Source organism: Schistocerca gregaria, chromosome 1, assembly GCF_023897955.1.
Source record: "Schistocerca gregaria isolate iqSchGreg1 chromosome 1, iqSchGreg1.2, whole genome shotgun sequence".
Taxonomy (NCBI): domain Eukaryota; kingdom Metazoa; phylum Arthropoda; class Insecta; order Orthoptera; family Acrididae; genus Schistocerca; species Schistocerca gregaria.
The window spans coordinates 365563119-365582512 of record NC_064920.1 but is presented as its reverse complement, the minus strand read 5'-3'; the positions used below and the strand labels follow the sequence as shown (position 1 = coordinate 365582512).

At 43.7% G+C, this 19394-nt stretch overlaps 1 protein-coding gene across 1 annotated transcript in view; it reads right to left on the bottom strand.

Moving 5' to 3' along the window:
* Positions 1-19394, bottom strand: part of LOC126346830 (uncharacterized) — a 104625-nt gene that overhangs the window by 31776 nt on the left and 53455 nt on the right. The window contains exon 4 of the mRNA XM_050002222.1: positions 13966-14071. Within this exon, the coding sequence (XP_049858179.1) occupies positions 13966-14071 (106 nt within the window). The remainder of the gene's footprint in view (positions 1-13965; positions 14072-19394) is intronic.

The following is a 19394-nucleotide window of genomic DNA, read 5'->3' as shown; positions in this document are numbered from 1 at the left end:
GCAAGTTTAGTCCACTCACTGAGTTGGCACAGATCTCTTTTGATGAAACGCGAGATCTCTCTCAAATATTCATTTCCACTGGTATTGTCATATGGCATCGTCACGGCCCAGTAGAAAGCAGAAAGTTGGTGACTGAAATTTCCTGAGAAGGTCCTGCTGCAACGAAAAACGCGTTTGTGTTAATCACTGCCAACCCAATTGACACATCATGTCCGTGGCACTCTCTCCCTTATTTCGCGATAGTGAAAAACTAGCTGCATTTCTTCCAACTTTTTCGATGTTCCCCTCAACTTTTCTGATGCAGATCCCACACTGCACAGCAATACTCCGTAAGGGGGTGGTCAAGCGTGAAACAAGCAGTCTCTATGGTAGCCCTGTTGAACTTTCTAAGTGCTCTGCAGTAAATCGCAATCTTTGGTTTGCGTTACCCACAAAATTATCTGTGTGACCGTTCCAGTCTAAATTATTCAGAATTGCAATCCCTAAGCATTTAGTTAAGTTTACAGCTTATATATTTGCGTGATTTATGGTGTAACCGAAATTTAGCGGTTTTCTTTAGTACTCATCTGAATGACTACACATTTTTCAGTATGTGGAGTCAATTGCCGCTTTTCGCACCATACAGACATCTTGTCTAAATCATTTTGCAATTGATTTTGATCATCTGATGACTTTACAAGACGGTAAACGATTGGGTCACCTCCAAACAACCTAAGAGTGTTGCTCTGATTGTCTGCTATGTTGTTTATGCAGATCAGGAACAGCAGGGGACCTATAACTCTTCCTTGGCGAACGCCAGATATCATTTCTGTTTTACTCGATGACTTTCCGTCATTTCCGACAAACTTTGACCTTTCTGACAGAAAATCGCTAATCCACTCTCACAACTGAAGCGATACTCTTTAGGTACACAATTTGATTAGAAGAAGCTTGTGGGGAACAGCATCAAAAGTCTTCTGGAAATCTAAAAATATGGAGTCAATTTGACATCCATTGACGGTAGCTTTCAATACTTCGTGAGGATAAAGAGCTACTTGTGTTTCACGAGAAAAACATTTTCTTAATCCTTGTTGACTATTTCTCAATAAATCGCTTTCTTGAAGGCAATTCATGATGTTCGAACACAGTGAATGTTCCAAAATACTAATGCAAATCGACGTTAGTGATATTGGTCTGTAACTTAGCGGATTACTCCTATTTCCTTTTTTGGGTATTGATATGACTTGTACAACTTTTCAGTCTTTAGTTAAGGACCTTTCGACGAGTAAGCGGTTGTACATGATTGCTAAGTATGGAGCTATTGTATCAGCATACTCTGAGAGGAACCTGATTGGTATGCATTCTGCGCCGGAGGCCTTGCCTTTATTGATTTAAGCTGCTTCGCTACACCAAGGACATCTGCTTCTCAGTTGGCAGCTGTTCTAGATTCGAATTCTGGAATATTTATTTCGTATTTTTTAGTGAAGTATTTTGGGAAAGTTACTCATGTTTGCATTAATTCTTGATTGCATTTCTGACATATTTACTTCATCGTCTTTGCTGTAGGAGTTACTTCCGCCAGCGCCTCATATTCTATCTCCCAAACTGCACAGTTGGTGGAGAAAGGATACTGCGGAGACATACTTAGCCACAGCTTTGGGCACTGCTTCTAGAATGAATTTTTCAGTCTGTAGTGGAGTGTGTGCTGATATGAAGCGTCCTAGTGAAATTTTCTAGCCCTGCAAGATACACAGGAGAACTTCTGTGAAGTTTGGGAGGTAGGAGACGAGGCACTGCCGGAAACAAAGCTTGGAGGACCGGTCATAAATCGTGCTCGGGTATCTCAGCTGGAAGATGTTGTGTACATAGTTCCGCGTAGTCAGCGTGTACACAACTTTCCCACTAGAGCGCGCCCCACTAAGCGCAACAGAGCAGGTGCAGCGCTCGTCCGTCTCCGCATTACGAGATGGCGCTGCCATAGAGACGGACCAAATTCTGCTTCCGCCGATTCGCGTATTAATATGTAACCAAGCCTATGAGATTGCTGCTTATGCAGAACCTTTTCTGCTCACGGATCACACTCGCGCAATGATACATGAATGCACGAGGTATTATAACGAGTGTACAGACCTCCGACTAGTCAGTCAGCATTAGTCTGTACCAGTCGTACAAGTTCTGCATTTGTCTGTACCAGTCTATAGTCAAGTTTCAGTCTGCGCCTAATAAGATTACCATATTCCTGTATATAGCCATGAAGATAAATGTATAGACACTTTTGTAAAGTATCAGAGATATATGCGAGAATAAGATTAACGTACCAATACCAAAGGAACTTCAGATTGTCAGTTGTAAATAGCATCCAGAACCAAGTTAAGTAATTTTGATGCTTGTTATGATTTTAATAAATGTGTGTAAAAAGTAATCAAGTTCTGTTTAAAGTTGGTCACCGTCAATCTGCTACTCTAAGCAAGCAAGTGACATTTCTATCGTCTGACCTAACAGCAGAATATAAACACGCCACGATAAGACCACAAGATATATTGCTGACACTCGCCTACTTCGTTAGAGTGACAAGTCAGGTAATCTGATGATGTGTGTACTGAGTCTTACAGTACGCACACCACAGTAGAGCAAAGGTCTCAAATTCGAGTCCTTGTCCGGCCCACAGTTTTAGTCTCCCTGGAAGTTTCGTAAATTTGACCGGACTGAAGCAAACACAAATTCACCTCATTAATATACTGCCAGAGGAAAACTAGTGCATCCATTTAGAGGTTTCCAATTCATTCAAGATTTATTGTTGCAACAGTGCATATGGAGTACATGAAATGATTACATTTACAAACCAGTAGCACAAGCCGTTCTGAGGGACCAGATTTCGACTCATGTTAGTACGTGGTGTAGCCCTTACAGGAGGCAATGCAGGCACTGACTCTGGCATCCAGTCGATGGCACAGATGGCGAATACTGTCCGGGACGGGTTACGCCACGCCTGCTCGACCTGTTCACGTAGTTTTGTAAGAGTAGTTAGCTGACGAGTCGCGTGAGTCATTTCTCGTCCCATCGTATCCCACGTATCTGACATCGAAATAAGTGACCAAGGGATAGAAAAGCAAGTAAAATCACTCAACACAGGAAAGTCCACTGGACCTGACGGGATACCAATTCGATTCTACACAGAGTACGCGAAAGAACTTTCCCCCCTTCTAACAGCCGTGTACCGCAAGTCTTAGAGGAACAGAGGTTCCAAATGATTGGAAAAGACCACAGGTAGTTCCAGTTTTCAAGAAGGGTCGTCGAGCAGATGCGCAAAACTATAGGCCTATATCTCTGACATCGATCTGTTGTAGAATTTTAGGACATATTTTTTGCTCGCGTATCATGTCATTTCTGGAAACCTAGAATCTACTCTGTAGGAATCAACATGGATTCCGGAAACAGCGATCGTGTGAGACCCAACTCGCTTTATTTGTTCACAAGACCCAGAAAATATTAGATACAGGCTCCCAGGTAGATACCATTTTCTTTTACTTCCGGAAGGTGTTCGATACAGTTCCGCACTGTCACCTAATAAACAAAGTAAGAGCCTACGGAATATCAGACCAGCTGTGCGGCTGGATTGAAGAGTTTTTGGCAAACAGAACACAGCATGTTGTTCTCAATGCAGAGACGTCTACAGACGTTAAAGTAACATCTGGCGTCCCACAGAGGAGTGTTATGGGACCATTGCTCTTCATAACATATATAAATGACCTAGTAGATAGTGTCGGAAGTTCCATGCGGCTTTTCGCGGATGATGCTGTAGTATACAGATAAGTTGCAGCATTAGAAAATTGTAGCGAAATGCAGGAAGATCTGCAGCGGATAGGCACTTGGTGCAGGGAGTGGCAACTGACCCTTAACATAGACGAATGTAATGTATTGCGAATACATAGAAAAAAGGATCCTTTATTGTATGATTATATGATAGCGGAACAAACACTGGTAGCAGTTACTTCTGTAAAATATCAGGGAGGATGCGTACGGAACGATTTGAAGTGGAATAATGGTATAAAATTAATTGTAGATAAGGCGGGTGCCAGGTTGAGATTCATTGGGAGAGTCCTTAGAAAATGTAGTCCGTCAACAAAAGAGGTGGCTTACAAAACACTCGTTCGACCTATACATGAGTATTGTTCATCAGTGAGGGATCCGTACCAGGTCGGGTTGGCGCAGGGATAGAGAAGATCCAAAGAAGAGCGACGCGTTTCGTCACAGGGTTATTTGGTAAGTGTGATAGCGTTACGGAGATGTTTAGCAAACTCAAGTGGCAGACTCTGCAAGAAAGACACTCTGCATCGCGGTGTAGCTTGCTGTCCAGGTTTCGAGAGGGTGCGTTTCTGGATGAGATATCGAATATATTGCTTCCCCCTACTTATACCTCCCGAGGAGATCATGAATGTAAAATTAGAGAGATTGTAGCGCGCACGGATGCTTTCCGGCAGTCGTTCTTCCCGCGAACCATACGCGACTGGAACAGGAAAGTGCCTTTCGCCACACACTGTTGGGTGGCTTGCGGAGTATAAATGTAGATGTAGCCTCTGAGAAGCTCATCTGCGGAAACCAGCACGGTTTTAGGAAGCAGGGGTCATGCGAGACACAGCTGGCCCTCTTTGTGCATGATTTACAACAGGCTCTAGATACCGGCTCTCAGGTTGATGCCATATTTCTCGACTTTCGAAAGGCGTTCGATTCAGTTGCGCACTGTCGCTTACTCCAAAGAGTGTGGGCTTACGGTCTATCCGATAACATATGCAGTTAGAGTTGGATAGAAAGTTTTCTAACAGACAGAGAGCAATATGTCGTCCTGAATGCGGTGGCTTCAACAACAACAAGCGTAACTTCAGGTGTGCCCCAGGGCAGCGTAATAGGTCTATTGCTTTTTGCGATTTACATAAACGATCTGGTTGGTGGTATTGACAGCGGCATTAGACTGTTTGTCGATGATGCTGTAGTCTACAGGGAAGTAGTATCACATGAAAGTTGTGAACAAATCAGTGAGGATTTGCAGAAAATAAATGCGTGGTGTAATCACTGGCAGTAATCTCTCAATATTGGTAAATGTAATCTACTGCGTGTACGAGTACAAAATAAATGCCCAGTCTTTGGAAGTGTAACATTCGTCAAGTATCTGTGTGTGACTATTCGAAATGATCTCAAATGGAGTGATCAGATTACACAAATAACGGGCAAGGCGAAGTCTAGATTGCAGTTTATTGGTAGAATCCTGAAGCGATGCAGTCCTTCAGCAAAGGAAATTGATTGCAATACGTTAGTTCGTCCAGTTTTAGAGTACTGTTCGTCTGTAAGGGATCCTTACCAGTTGGGTCCCATTCAAGAGATTGAGAAGGTCCAAAGAAGAGCGGCAAGATTCGTGACTGGTACAGTTAGCCATCGCGACAGCGTTACAGATCTTATAGAAAGTTTGAAGTGGGATACACTTGCAGGTAGACGACGCGCTAAGCGGAAGGGGCTGCTCTCTAAATTCCGTAATCCGATCTTCGCCGAGGATGCAGAGCAAATATTATTACGACCAACTTTAAATTCGTGCAATGATCACCATTCAAAGATAAGGGAAATTAGAGCTCATACTGAGGCGTTCAGACTGTCGTTTTGCCCTCGTGCGATCCGCGAGTGGAACAGATGGGGGAGGGGAAGGGGGGGAAATATGACTTTGGTGCCAATTGTGCCCTCCGCCACACACCACTTGGTGGATAGGGGAGTAAATATGTAGATATGTATGTAGATGTGGATTGGAGACAAGTTCGGAAGTCGTTTTGGCCAGTGAAGTTGCTGCAAGTCTTGCAGAGGACGTTGAGTTTCATGGGCTGTGGGTGGGTGAGCATTGTCCTATCAAAATAATACATCCCCCTCATGTTGCAAGAACGGCAAAAGAACGAGTCTAACAACATTCTGCACATACTCAGCGCTGATTAGCATCCCCTCCAGAAACCCCAGAGGTGAACAAGAATTATTGCGTATCGCACCCCAGACCATATGGCCTGAGGTGGGCCAAGCGTGTCTTGTACGAATGCACTCTACCAGAGAGTGCTCACAATGTGTATGTCATAGTCGCAAATGAGCATCACTTGCATGCATGCAAAATGTGCTTTCACCGCTAAAGACCACGGTGCCATTCCATCTTCCAACTGACCCTCTGACACTAGCCTAGCCGTGCACGTCGATGCTGTGGCGTGAGTGGAAGCTGGGCTACAGGTGTGAGTGCCCGTAGTCCCTCCGCTAATAAACAGTTAGTGTTGCATGCCTGGGCTCACAACCCCTCTTATCTGTGCGGTGGTAGCTGTACGATCTACCATTGCTGCCCTTACAATACGACGATTCTATTGAGCGTCTGTGCTGCGTGTACGTTAAGAACCCCGTCTACAGGTGTGAGAACGTTCACGTGACCACTGGTACCAGCATCATTGTACAAATGACGCAGCACACCCAAGTTGTGTGGCAATTTTCTGAAAGGATCATCTGCCCAGCCCACTCGGAAGGCCACTATATAACCCCTTTCAAAATCGCTTGGTTGACTGTAGGAAGCACGTGTGCAACTCCATGGCAACACTCTTCTGGCTGAGAGCATTCCCCATTAGATTGTAGACACAGATGGTGCTCTGGTTGCAATGCCACTACGCAATCTGTTGACGGACGACGCTGAAACTATTCGCAGTACATCTACTACCCCCAGGTGGCAGATGCTGTCATCCGATCAAAATCGGCATCGTCTTTCCAGATGTACTAATTTTTTTCGCTAGTGTACATGCCAAGAAAAAAATACGAGTTTATTAACAATGATTAACCGTGAACATCGTCAGCTTGCGCCGGTCTCTCCTGTAATGCGGGAAATACCATGTTGTGAAGGTGGTGTGTACGTGTATCGTGCGGTTCTGTCCCGTTGGTAGAAAGAGGCAGCGTGCCACAGTTCTGTAGGCGTGCTGTGCTCTGGCAGTGGGCGCAGGAAATGTCTCTCAGCCAACACATTTGTCCCAGCCACGAGATGACGCCTTAAGAAACAGCGATGATCAACACACACAGCAGTTCAGAATCTAGTACATGGCAATTCAGTGTTAGTTACAGTGCGACTCTTTTAAGTACTCTTCAATCAATGACGCTATAGGAAAATCGATCCTCATAGAATAACACCCCATAAGAACTGTATTTAGGTTTTTCTTTCAGATTAATAACCTTTTTTCCTTTATTGTTATTTTAAAACCTTGTACAAAAGGTAGGCCAGCAGCGGCCTCTCTACACCACTCTTCGGCCATAGAAAACCAGAGGACAGATAACATGTAGACAGATATACAGAAAAATATGAAGATGATAAAACAGGTGACACACGCAATGATAATAACGAAGACTTTCGAACTGAAGACACTGAATTGCATAAGCAAGTGCAACTGTACACGAAGGCACAATGAGTACACTGTCGAACGATGGAGCACACGGGGAGACACAATTGCATGGAATGGAGAAACACTGAACAGAAAACATTGACGATGATCTTCGACGCACTGCACACACTATTACACAAAGAAAAGGGGAGCTGACACAGGAAAAAGCGGGGAGGGGTTAGGAGGGAGGTGGGGAGGACACCAGCGAGAGAGAAGAAATGAGGGAGAGGAGACGGTAGGGTTGGGTGTGGAAGCCTGGGGGGGTGGGAGGAGAGGGAGAGAGGAGGGGGAAGGAAATTAGGAGGGAGAGAAGGGGAAGAGGGAGCCCTGGAGGAAAAACTCATGAGGAGGAAGGGGAGGATCAAATCTGGTAGGTGGGGTAGATGGAGGGGATGAGGGCATCATCCGGAAGGAGGAGTTGGTGGAAGCCACCTTGGGCAAGGGTATGGGGGGTGGTAAGATGGAGAGTGGGTGGGATGCAGGAGTACAGGCACGGCAGCGGAGTGGGGTGGGAAAGGACAGGAGAGACAAGCGGGTGAGGGGGATCAAGTTTACGGGAGGTGTAAAGGATCTGTATCAGTTCAAGGAAGAGGAGGAGACGTGGCTATTAATAACCTTTTTTTTCTTTATTATCATTTTTATACCTTACAAACAAGGTAGGCCGGCATCGGCCTATTTATGCCGCTCTTCAGCCATAGAAAAGACATACAGTACAACAGGAATACAGGAAAACAAACATACATGGAGGACAAAAACAGGACACAAACATAGTAAAATAAACGAAGTCATTCACTGATGCACTGCTCCGATAAAAAAAAAAACATTCAACACTGCACACAATGGAGAATATAGAATGCCACATGTGAATGGAGGAGCTCAGACAGAGAGACACTGATGCACTGATGGGACAACAAACGCGAGCACTGCGGCGACGATCTCTGGCGTAGAAGATGCACTGTCCACACAAAAAAGCCGGGGGCCTGCCAGAGGGAATAGGTGAGCGTAGGAGGGAGATGGGGAGGGGGTTGATGCCAGTGGGAGAGAAGAAGGGAGGGGGAGGGGAGATGGTAGGGGTGTGTGTAGGAGCCCAGTGAGAAGGGGAGACTCAAAGTTGGTAGGAGGGGTAAATGGAGGGGACGAGGGCATCTTCAGGGAGGGGGAGTTGAGGAAAGCCACCTTAGGCAAGGGTACGGAGTGTATTAATAACCTGTCGTACGTGTCATAAAACGTCTATGAAGAACCAAGTGCGTGTGAGCAGTTCAGTAAGAAGACCTATATCTAAATGACAACGTGCCTTGCAAATGCGTGCATGAGTGTGAACAGATATGTCTAGAAGCACCAAGTAGGGTCATCGAACACAATAACATATTGAGGAAGGATTTCTCGGCTTCTAGGACGTAGCCAGTTACCTTGGACGGAGAATAATCGACAGATGTAGATATGCCAGGTGTAGAAGTATGAAACCGGAATTTTTCCTATAGATGGTGCTAGCCGTAAGTGTAGGACCCGTGAGACCGCGTCTGCAGCGCCATTTGCTTCCTGTAACGGCTGAAGATGAATGTCAGCACACAGTAACCCAACTTCCATACATCGGTATCTGTGAGAAACCTGTAAACATGCCGACTTTCGTGCCTGTGAACTACAATTTGGAGACAGCATTGGTTTTTCTGTTATCATTTTTTTAAAAAAACTGCTGCAGAATCGCATAGAATGCTTGCCGAAGCATTCAGCGAACATGGTATTGGGAAAACACAGCGTTTAGAATGGTTCAAAACATTCAAAAGTGGTGATTCGGACATATCCAGTGCCGTGTGCAGTGCTACGTTCCACCAGCACCAACAGTGGTGCCAGCATCATTCATTTGTGTTCCCACTGTGGTGTTTCTTTGTTTTCCTGTCGACTCAAAGTGCTCATTCTCCGCATGTGTGTGTGGCTTTCGTCTATGTTGTTTTAAATCTGTCATTTATTCTCATCTACTTTTGCTCTTGTTTATTCATCAATTTATACCATTTTATGTTATGTGCTCTTTTCTCATAGGACTATGTTTTTCAGTAACTCTCCTGGCTGAAGAACGGCGTATTGAGCCGCTCCCCATTTTGGGGAGTGAAATAACAATAAAGAAAAAAATTATTCTGACGTAACACTGATCGCGGGAGATCACCAAAAACGTTCGAACACAGTGAATTTCAGGCCTTATTGGAAGAAGATGATACTCAAACTCAACAATAACTCGCAGAACAATTGATTGTGACACGCAGAAAGCCGTTTCTCTTCGGTTGAAAATTATCGGAAAGGTCCAGAAAGTGGGAAAATGGGTCTCACATGAACTGAATGAAAGACAGCAAGCAAATCGAAAGACCATTTGTGAAATGCTGCTCACCGGATATAAAAGAAAGTCGTTTCTCCATCAAATAGTGACGGGTGATGAAAAATGGATATATTCTGAGAATCCTAAGCATCGTAAATCATGGGTTAATCCAGGCAAACTATCGACATCCATTGCAAGACCAAATCGTTTTGGAAAGAAGACAATGCTCTGTGTTTGGTAGGATCAGCAGAGTATCTTCTATTACGAATTGTTAAAACCTGGCGAAACTGTTAACACTGGTCGTTACCTTCAGAAAATGATCGATTTAAATCGATCATTATGTGACAAACGACCGTAATATGGAAGAATGCAACACAAAGCCATATTACTCCATGATAACGCCTCATCACACACAGAAAAACGGGGCAGGGAAACGATCGAGGCGTTCAATAGGGAAATACTAGGGCGTGCGGCTTGTTCTCCAGCCTTGGTCCTGTCCGATTATCATCTATTTGGATCACTGAGACACGCCCTCGCTGAACAGCGCTTCAATTCGTATACTGTTTATCAGTTTCAAAATACAGACGTGTAATTATTGCAACCAAACTCAGATTTCATACTTCTACGCTGGTAATTTCCAGAATGTCCCAGGGAAGATTGTTGGAGCCCTTGCTGTTGATGTTGTGCATTAATAACATGTCTGACAACGTTAATAGTAACCTCAGACTCTTTTTGTAGCTGATGCTGTCATCTGCGAAGAAGAAGGCTGCTGTCCAGAAAAACCTGCACATATATTCAGCCAGATACTGAAAAAATTTCAAAGTAATGCAGAGATTGGTAACTTTTATACAGGGTGGTCAGAAACAGTCTGAAAAGCTTTTAAGGATTTTGCAGGGTACATTGTGCAGAGAAATAATTGTTAAGTAAAAAATTCGATACGTTGAGCCGTTTCCGACTTAATTAGCATTCACGTTAGCAAATCAGGTCGTTGAGCGAGCAAATTCAAACACTTGCACGCGTTAAAATTCGATAATGCACAGACATCTTCGGGTCCGTGAGTTACCACTTGTTCAAATGTTCATTACCAGTTAAAATGTGCCTTTTTCTAAAGTGATAAATTTGAGCCCGTTGAGAAAAATCTACGTTTGTTGGTTTGAGGAAATCGAACGTAGAACACGTTTGCCAACATTGTCTCTGGTAGACTGCTTGGATTTGCGCTCCAAATGACCTAATTGGCTAACTCCAGTGTAAATCAGAAACGGCGCAACGTTTCTAATCGTTTTCTTAACAGTTATTTCCTAACACAACCTCCCCTGCAATACCATTACAAGCATTTCAGTCTGTTTTACCACCCTGTATATCTTAGGTTAGGTGCAACTGTGAACTTCACAAAATTCAAAAAAACTTACTATCCTTCGATTGCAACATCAATCAATCAGGACTGGATTGTCAACTATTGCAAAGACCTGCATGTAATAATTTGTGGAGATAAGAAATGGATTTGTCAAGTGGCAGAATTCAGTTCATTGGTAGGATACCGGAAAATTCAGTAAGTCTACAAGGAGATTGTATACAAAACGCTAATGCGACCTATTGTAGAATATTGCTGAAATTTTTGGGATCCTTACGAAACATATTCTTTAAATTGAATTTATGTGTATAAAACAGCTTCAAACGTCTAATTAGTAACGCAAATGAGTTAGTGCATCGAATATTTAACGTGAAGCATGTAAGAGAAGATATTATGTAAATATATTAAAAAATTTCCAACAGACAAGATCGCACGAGACATTTTTTTTATTTAAGACAGCCGGTTTCAGCGGACAATGCTGCTATCTTCAGGTCTTAAAATACTTTGTTGTAAAAAATGTTCATTTTACGCTGATTTCGTGCACAAGATGTCAAATGGATAAAAATAGCACATTATAACAGTTTATGTGATCGCTCTAAACTTGTTGACGGCAGTGCCTACCAATGTAAATTGTATATTACAGCACTGAGTATGGTCACTAAGTGACCGAAAATCGATTTTGCGGTTAATAAAACAACAAAATACGAGCAACACTGTCTCTCCTTCCAAGTATTTACATTATAAGAGATTTGTCATCGCTAAAATACTTAACGACGTAATAGCCGGACGTGATACCATGTAATTTCTTATTCTTCGTTCCAACTCCTCTCTTCCCATAGATGCCAAAATATGTTGTATGTGCTCTATATAAAGCAGCTCATAAACCAGTTAATAAGTTTTTGAAGTTAAATACTAAGCACTATAAACTATTTGTATATGTGTGTATGGGTAGATACCTTAAGGTAAATAAAGGAATTTTTTAAATAAAGATATTTTTAGACGTACTTTATAAAGTCGAAAATCATGTTTAGTTGTGTTTGCTACTTGTTTTGCACCAGGCTTGTGAAAACTATACACCACTTAATAGGTGTGCCCTTCCTTAAATCTCTCTATTTCCGAAAAGACATCACAAAATCATTTGTTCCGGTGCTGCTCTAGCCTCTCCGTTCACTTTGGCAAAAAGTCCAGGTCGAAGTCTTCCTATGCTTAGCTTTGACGCCTACAAGGAAGGCAACCATAACAACTTGGCAGTACGTGTGATTGCTAACTCTTTATCAAGCAAGGGCATAGGGGCATATTGTGTTTTACAGAAGGAGCAGCTCGAGGTTTTGGGGTTAACGTTGCTGCTTCTCGACCTCTGGTCCCAGGTTCGATTCCTGGCCGTGTGTGCGCGTTGTCCTCATCATCATTTCATCATTATCGATGCACGAGTCGCTGAAGTGGCGTTAAACAGAAAGAGTATGCACCAGATGGACGAATTCCCCAGAGGAAGATCCCGGCCCAAATGCCATACGCACATTTAATTTCATTTCACAGAAGGGACAATGAAACAGAACATTTCTGGTATTTGAAGCAGACAAATATTGCCGCTGTGTATGATGAAAAGTTAAGAGACTTGGACAGGACAGACCAGCGTAAAAAGTTGCATCAAACCAGTTTTACACTAAAGACACCCCCAACAACATACAACAAAATTAACAGATTAGATTTAAATAACCTGCTATTTTTGGGTAATTAAAGCTCAATAATTAATTTACTACATTTTAAGAGCTAATGTAAGAAATGTGACCCAGAGTCGTCACAGGTAAAAACATCAAATACTACTCCCTCGAGCTGATCCATTATGGAGGGAAGTCTTTTCAAAACTGTCAGCCTAATCCGGAGAATACTATTAGAATGTATTAGAAAGATCAAGAATAAGGGCGTTCAAAAAGAAACGAGCCGGAGTCTGGAATGCGCAAACCGGTGACAGGAGGGTAATATCGTGCCGTGGGTAACGAGGTGTGGCTCCGATCAGAGCGTGTAAGTTCACAGCCTGTCAATAGAGGCACGCGTGCACGTCACGTGACTATACAGAGCCAGTAGAAGCAGGCATCAATCGTCTGCCGTTTTGCAATAGTAGATGGCAGTATCGATAAGTGGTAGTACAAGTAATTTGTCTTAAGTGTCATACATTAAGCATAGGCACTTGTAAACATATCGCCATCAATATATTAATCGATTTGTGACTGCGTCAAAGTTATTTTACAGAGAGAGATTGTGATAAATCCAACAAATAACTGAGGATGTTTGGTGTAAGAAGACAGAAAATCGTGGGAATGCAGGGGGAGGGGGGGGGGAGGAGGGGGTATCAAACCACTCGGCAGATTTATGGCGCAAGAGAAAGAAGAAGAGAACGTAAATTACATACCAGACTGATCCACCGAAAATTCGCGCAACAGCTTTTCACCATGCTTCAGAAGGAAAGTGAAGAAAAACTGTGTTAGGCGTTAGTGAAAAGTTTTTCTAAAAGATTAAACGTCGTAAGAACAATAAATGAAGATCCAACGTGCTACAATTACGTAGCTGAGGCTGGAATCAACGGCAATGAGTACGGAAATTCTTCTGGCATTCAGCTTAGCTACAGTCCAGCATCAAACGTTCTATGACTACAGGTAATATGTTACATTCATGACTGCGTGTCTGTGGGGTTGAAGACTCTGTAATGATTACTAACATATGCCTTACAGCTTACCCTTAGAGTTATTAGTATTCTAAATGATTTCAGTTCTTGTCCTGCAACGCAGCTTCTTGACGCCCGGGAGCGTCGTATTTTTCTTGCACGTACCCCACTGTGTATAAAGCGCGTGTATCGATGCTTGGTTGGAGAAGACGCAGCGTAGGGCGGTACTCACCCATGCAGGGGGCGTCCTTCTTCTTCTTCTTCATTTCGTTGTACTCGGCCATGCACTGCTGCTCTATCTCGACGACCTCAGGCCGCCTTGTTGGACATGAGAAACTCTGGAAAGTAAAATGCGATTGTACAGCAGTCGTCTCCAATGGCCTATAGCTGAGAGAAATTAAATTTAAATACTGCTGTAATTTCACAGCTTCCTCACAATGACTATTCATGTTTTAACGTTCACAATTTAAAGGTTGACAAACTGATCGCGCACAACAATAAAGTACACCATTACGTACCAACAGATAATGAGTAATTTTCTTTATTTTACCTTTGCTTGTAAATACAATCATATTTATATTCTTTTATTACCAGTTTCAACCAGGTCAAATACCTATCTTCAGATCAATGTTTAGCACAGCAAACAGCCCGCACGGGATTAGCCGAGCGGTCTAGGGTGCTGCAATCATGGACGGTGCGGCTGGTCCCGGCGGAGGTTCGAGTCCTTCCTCGGGCATGGGTGTGTGTGTTTGTCCTTAGGATAATTTAGCTTAAGTAGTGTGTAAGCTTAGAGACTGATGACCTTAGCAGTTAAGTCCCATAAGATTTCACACACATTTGAACATTTTGAACACAGCAAACATAGCCTCGTTGAGGGTCATACATTGTACCCACTCTATTTTTCAAAGTCTCCAGTCTTTGCTGCTCCTGCCAAACCGCTCACAATCTTCCACAACTTTGTTATATCCTCATATACCAACTACTTCCAGACTCCTCTATAGTCTTGTTTTTCTACTTTAGTATTACTCTCAGAGAACTTTTGTTAGGTTCTAATACTTAACACCATTATAAAGTTCAGCTTACACCCATTCAAAGAATTTTAAACAGCGCTTCCAAATATTTCCATTTTTCAGTGCTACTGCGCTAGGCTACCACGGCTAAGGAAGTGATGAGTATTACAAAGGAGACTTGCCGCTGTGGATGAGCGGTTCTGGGCGCTTCAGCGCGGAACCGCGCTGCTGCTACTGTCGCAGGTTCGAATTCTGCCTCGGGCATGGACATGTGTGATGTTCTTAGGTTAGCTAGGTTTAAGTAGTTCTAAGTCTAGGGGACTGATGCCCTCAGATGTTAAGTTCCCTAGTGCTTCGAGCCATTTGAAGTTTCTTCTGTTTTGTTGGAGATGTGTCTCTTGTAATGCAGGGATGAGCGACCTTTGGTTACTCGCGGGTCACACTGACATAATTACGAGAGCGTGCTCAAAAGCAAGGCCTCCGAATTTTTTATATGAAAACTCTTAAAGCTTTTTTTAAACAAAGGAAACGTTGGAAATGTGCTCTCTGCTGCTACAGGGCTATAAACTGTAGTGTATAACATGGCAGTGTATAATGTAACTACATTGGCGCATGCGAAACAGTGTGCTGTAATCGATTTTCGGCCATACAAGAGGCACCCTGCCCTTCAGCTTGACAATGCCCGATCACACACGAGCGCTGCGACATCTGCATCAATCCTACGCCTTGGTTTCACTGTCACAGATCGTTATCCATACAGTCTACATTTACTACCAACCGGATTTCATATTTACGAAACTTCACATTCGAGGGCTTCACTTTGATAATGAAGAAGCGGTGCAAGCGGAGGTGACGTTGTGGCTCCGTCAACGAAGTCAAAGTCAAAAATCCGGAGGCATTACTTTTCAGCAGGCTCTCGTACTGAGGCCCGCGGGCCGCCTCATCACGTGACCCGACAGCAGCGCTCTTGGCGCATTAAGTCAGAACTACAGAGTCTGTGAAGTCATGTGTATGGGGTAACGTTCCGAGATGAATATCACACTGCTGCCACTGTTCAAATCTCCAAATTTCGAGGGTAGTCGGTAACTTTCGTGCCATTGTCGCGTATGATCAAAGGGTAGAACAAACGTAAGCAGTAAGCAGTGAGTAACGAGTGTGCTGTCAGCACTGATCCAGCAACGAAAGTACTTCTCCCCGCAGGCCTTCAAGGTAGTGAGCTACTTCCTCACTCTCCTCACGCACCTGAATACATGGAGCATAACTTCGCACTCATACTGGAAATACACTACTGGCCATTAAAATTGCTACACCACGAAGATGACTTGCTACAGACGCGAAAATTAACCGATAGGAAGAAGATGCTGTGATATGCAGATGATTAGCTTTTCAGAGCATTCACACAAGGTTGGCGCGGGGGCGACACCTAGAGCGTGCTGACATGAGGAAAGTTTCCAATCGATTTCTCATACACAAACAGCAGTTGACCGGCGTTGCTCAGTGAAACGTTGTTGTGATGCCTCGTGTAAGGAGGAGAAATGCGTACCATCACGTTTCCGACTTTGATAAAAGTCGGATTGTAGCCTATTGCGATTGCGGTTTATCGTATCGCGGCATTGCTGTTCGCGTTGGTCGACATCCAATGACTGTTAGCAGAATATGGAATCGGTGGGTTCAGGAGGGTAATACGGAACGCCGTGCTACATCCCAACGGCCTCGTATCACTAGCAGTCGAGATGAAAGGCATCTTATCCACATGGCTGTAACGGATCGTGCACTCACGTCTCGATCCTCGAGTCAACAGATGGGGATAATGAACGACCGCATGTTGCAGGTCCTGTACGGGCCTTTCTGGATACAGAAAATGTTCGACTGCTGCCCTGGCCAGCACATTTTCCAGATCTCTCACCAATTGAAAACGTCTGGTCAATGGTGGCCAAGCAACTGGCTCGTCACAATACGCCACTCACTACTCTTGAAGAACTGTGGTATCGTGTTGAAGCTGCATGGGCAGCTGTACCTGTACACGCCATCCAAGCTCTGTTTGACTCGATGCCCAGGCGTATCAAGGCCGTTATTACGGCCAGAGGTGGTTGTTCTGGGTACTGATTTCTCAGAATCTATGCACCCAAATTGCGTGAAAATTTAATCACATGTCAGTTCTGGTATAATATATTTGTCCAATGAATACCCGTTTATCATCTGCATTTCTTCTTGGTGTAGAAATTTTAATGGTCAGTAGTGTATGTTTCTCTTTGTTATTCAAATCCAGCTGCGGCGAAATTGCATTGTGCATGCGTGGAGCAAGCTAAACTTTCACTGGTATGCGTCACGACCTGCAAACCCGAGGCGAGCCGTGTGTCGGCAGAAACGTCCGAAAATAAGTCCAGGGCGGAGTACAATGCGAGCGCCTGTCTCTCTCTCTCTGCCGCCCATGAATTTCTCCCGCGGGCCGGACTGACACCAATCGCGGGTCGCCATCGGCCCGCCGGCTGCCGGTTGCCGACCCGTGGTCTGACACAACCAAATGACAGGATGTTTGTATTGTGCCATACGTGTTTCTCCTCTTTTTATTTGTGGAGCGTTTTCTGTGGTGATTTGCTATCTTATTAATGCGTATGTGCCTTCGCTGCGTATGTGCCTTCGCTGGTCTGCGTACCTAGGATGTCTGATTTTTTGGTTTTTCAAACCAAAATACAGTGAACGGTGAAAGTGAGGGTTCAAGTCGAAATTTGTTCGAAAAACGCCGAAAGTCGGACATCTTGCGTACGCTGGCCAACTAACATGGGAAATTCCCCATCGCACCCTTCGGATTTAGTTGTAAAATGGCCCCAGCGGATAGCCCCCTCAAAAACTGAACATGGAAAAGAAAGAAAACAGGAAGAAGGTTACTGAACTGTGGAAAAAGAAGCAAAATAGAAACAGTAAACGGTCGAAGCTCAAGATGTGAAACAGCGAGAAAACTGCAAGTATAACGGTGTCGTGGTTGTGTAGTCACGGTGTGGGACTGCAAAGGAGGAGATCCGTGTTCAATTCTCCCTCGTGCCCAACTTTTTTTTTTCTTTCACAAATTTAGGAACTGTCTGTCCCTTCATTGACGTCTCTATTCTCGTTCTGTAGCCTTGGCAATTTTCATGCTATAGATTGGTTATAAAGTATGAGTCATGTGGTATGAATATATTACCGTCTCAAGTAAATGTGTTGAATAGCGAGAGCAGGCGAGATGCTACATAGACCTCTCACAGAAATAAAAGCAACGAATAAACGGGTGTGAACTATTTTAGAACAAAGGAATTCAAGAGCCAAAACTTCCAAAACGAAACGCGAAAATCATAACATGTGGTACTTGTGTAAAACAAATAGGAGGTACGTAAGTTTGGAGGTCCTTTCCTTAAACCTCGCTGCTGAAAACGGTAGTTACGCCACGGCACAGATACAAATTTGAATACAACGAACAGACACGTCAATGACAGCACGGACAGCTCATAGTCTAGAGAAAAAAATGAGGCAGGAGGGAGATCTCCTCTTTCGCAATCCAACAGCACGACCGCATAACCACAACGCCAGGGCATTCAGTCGCTCGATCTTGCGCGTCTTGAGCTAAGACGGTTTACTGTTTATATTTTGCTTCTGTTCTCACGGTTCAGTACACCTTCTTCCTAATCCCATGCTTCATCTGTGTTCAGTTTTTGACGGTCTGTCGTATCACTAACTCTGAGGTGGATGCGGTGAGGTGTTTACCTTGTGAGAACAATATCACAAACCACTTCACAAATAAAAAGAAGCGAAACGCTTATCGCAAAATACAAGCAGCCTTTCAAAAGCTTGTATTTGATAACCAGATCATCGGAATGAGTACTTTTTAGCACTTGGTCCTGCGTTATGAGAAAGTGATTGACTAGTAGAAAAGCATGTTTCTTACACGTCTATCTTTGGCGTCTCTAGAATATTTTTGAATGCATAAGTTAATCTACACTACAAAATTACTCCAAATACAGAAGATAGCGGACAATTTTCTTACCGAAGCACGGTCATTCACTGTTAGCTGTTTGTTGAACCTTTAACGGCTGTTCCTTCGTGGTGTGTGAAAGATAAAAAAATTTAGCAAAAGGTGCTTTCTTAGTAGAGTTCGAAAAAGTGAAATTTCTGTCAAGCGCTGCTGCCTTAACTCCTTTTGCCACGATAGTTCTTGCTATGGTTAATTTTGACCGATACTTGACCAGCACACCAACCAAGCAACTTGCAGGTTGGAAACATGAGCTGGAAAAATTAAGTCACCATCATTTGTCCAGCAAAGGGAGGAGAGGTGTTGGCATCCTATAACCTGTGTGACGGTGTCTAGGCTTAAAGCGACACCTCTGCACAGCGTCACAGACAGTCAGAAATAAGTGGCACAGTAGATACTGTTGTCCTGATCTGTGACAGCAGCCGTCAGTATTAATGTGGGAGGAACGGAAAGTCAAAATCAGAGGCACGATGAACAAACTCTAGAGTTTTACTTGGTGCGTTCCTCGGTCAGTCTGGGTTTCGTACGTGTTGTAAAATAATAAAATGTTTTCGCATAACTATACGGTATTTCTACTTACGTTCTAAAGTGATATGGATTGATTCCGCTGGTTATCGGCTATCCAGGCATGGGCTTATTTTATTGAAT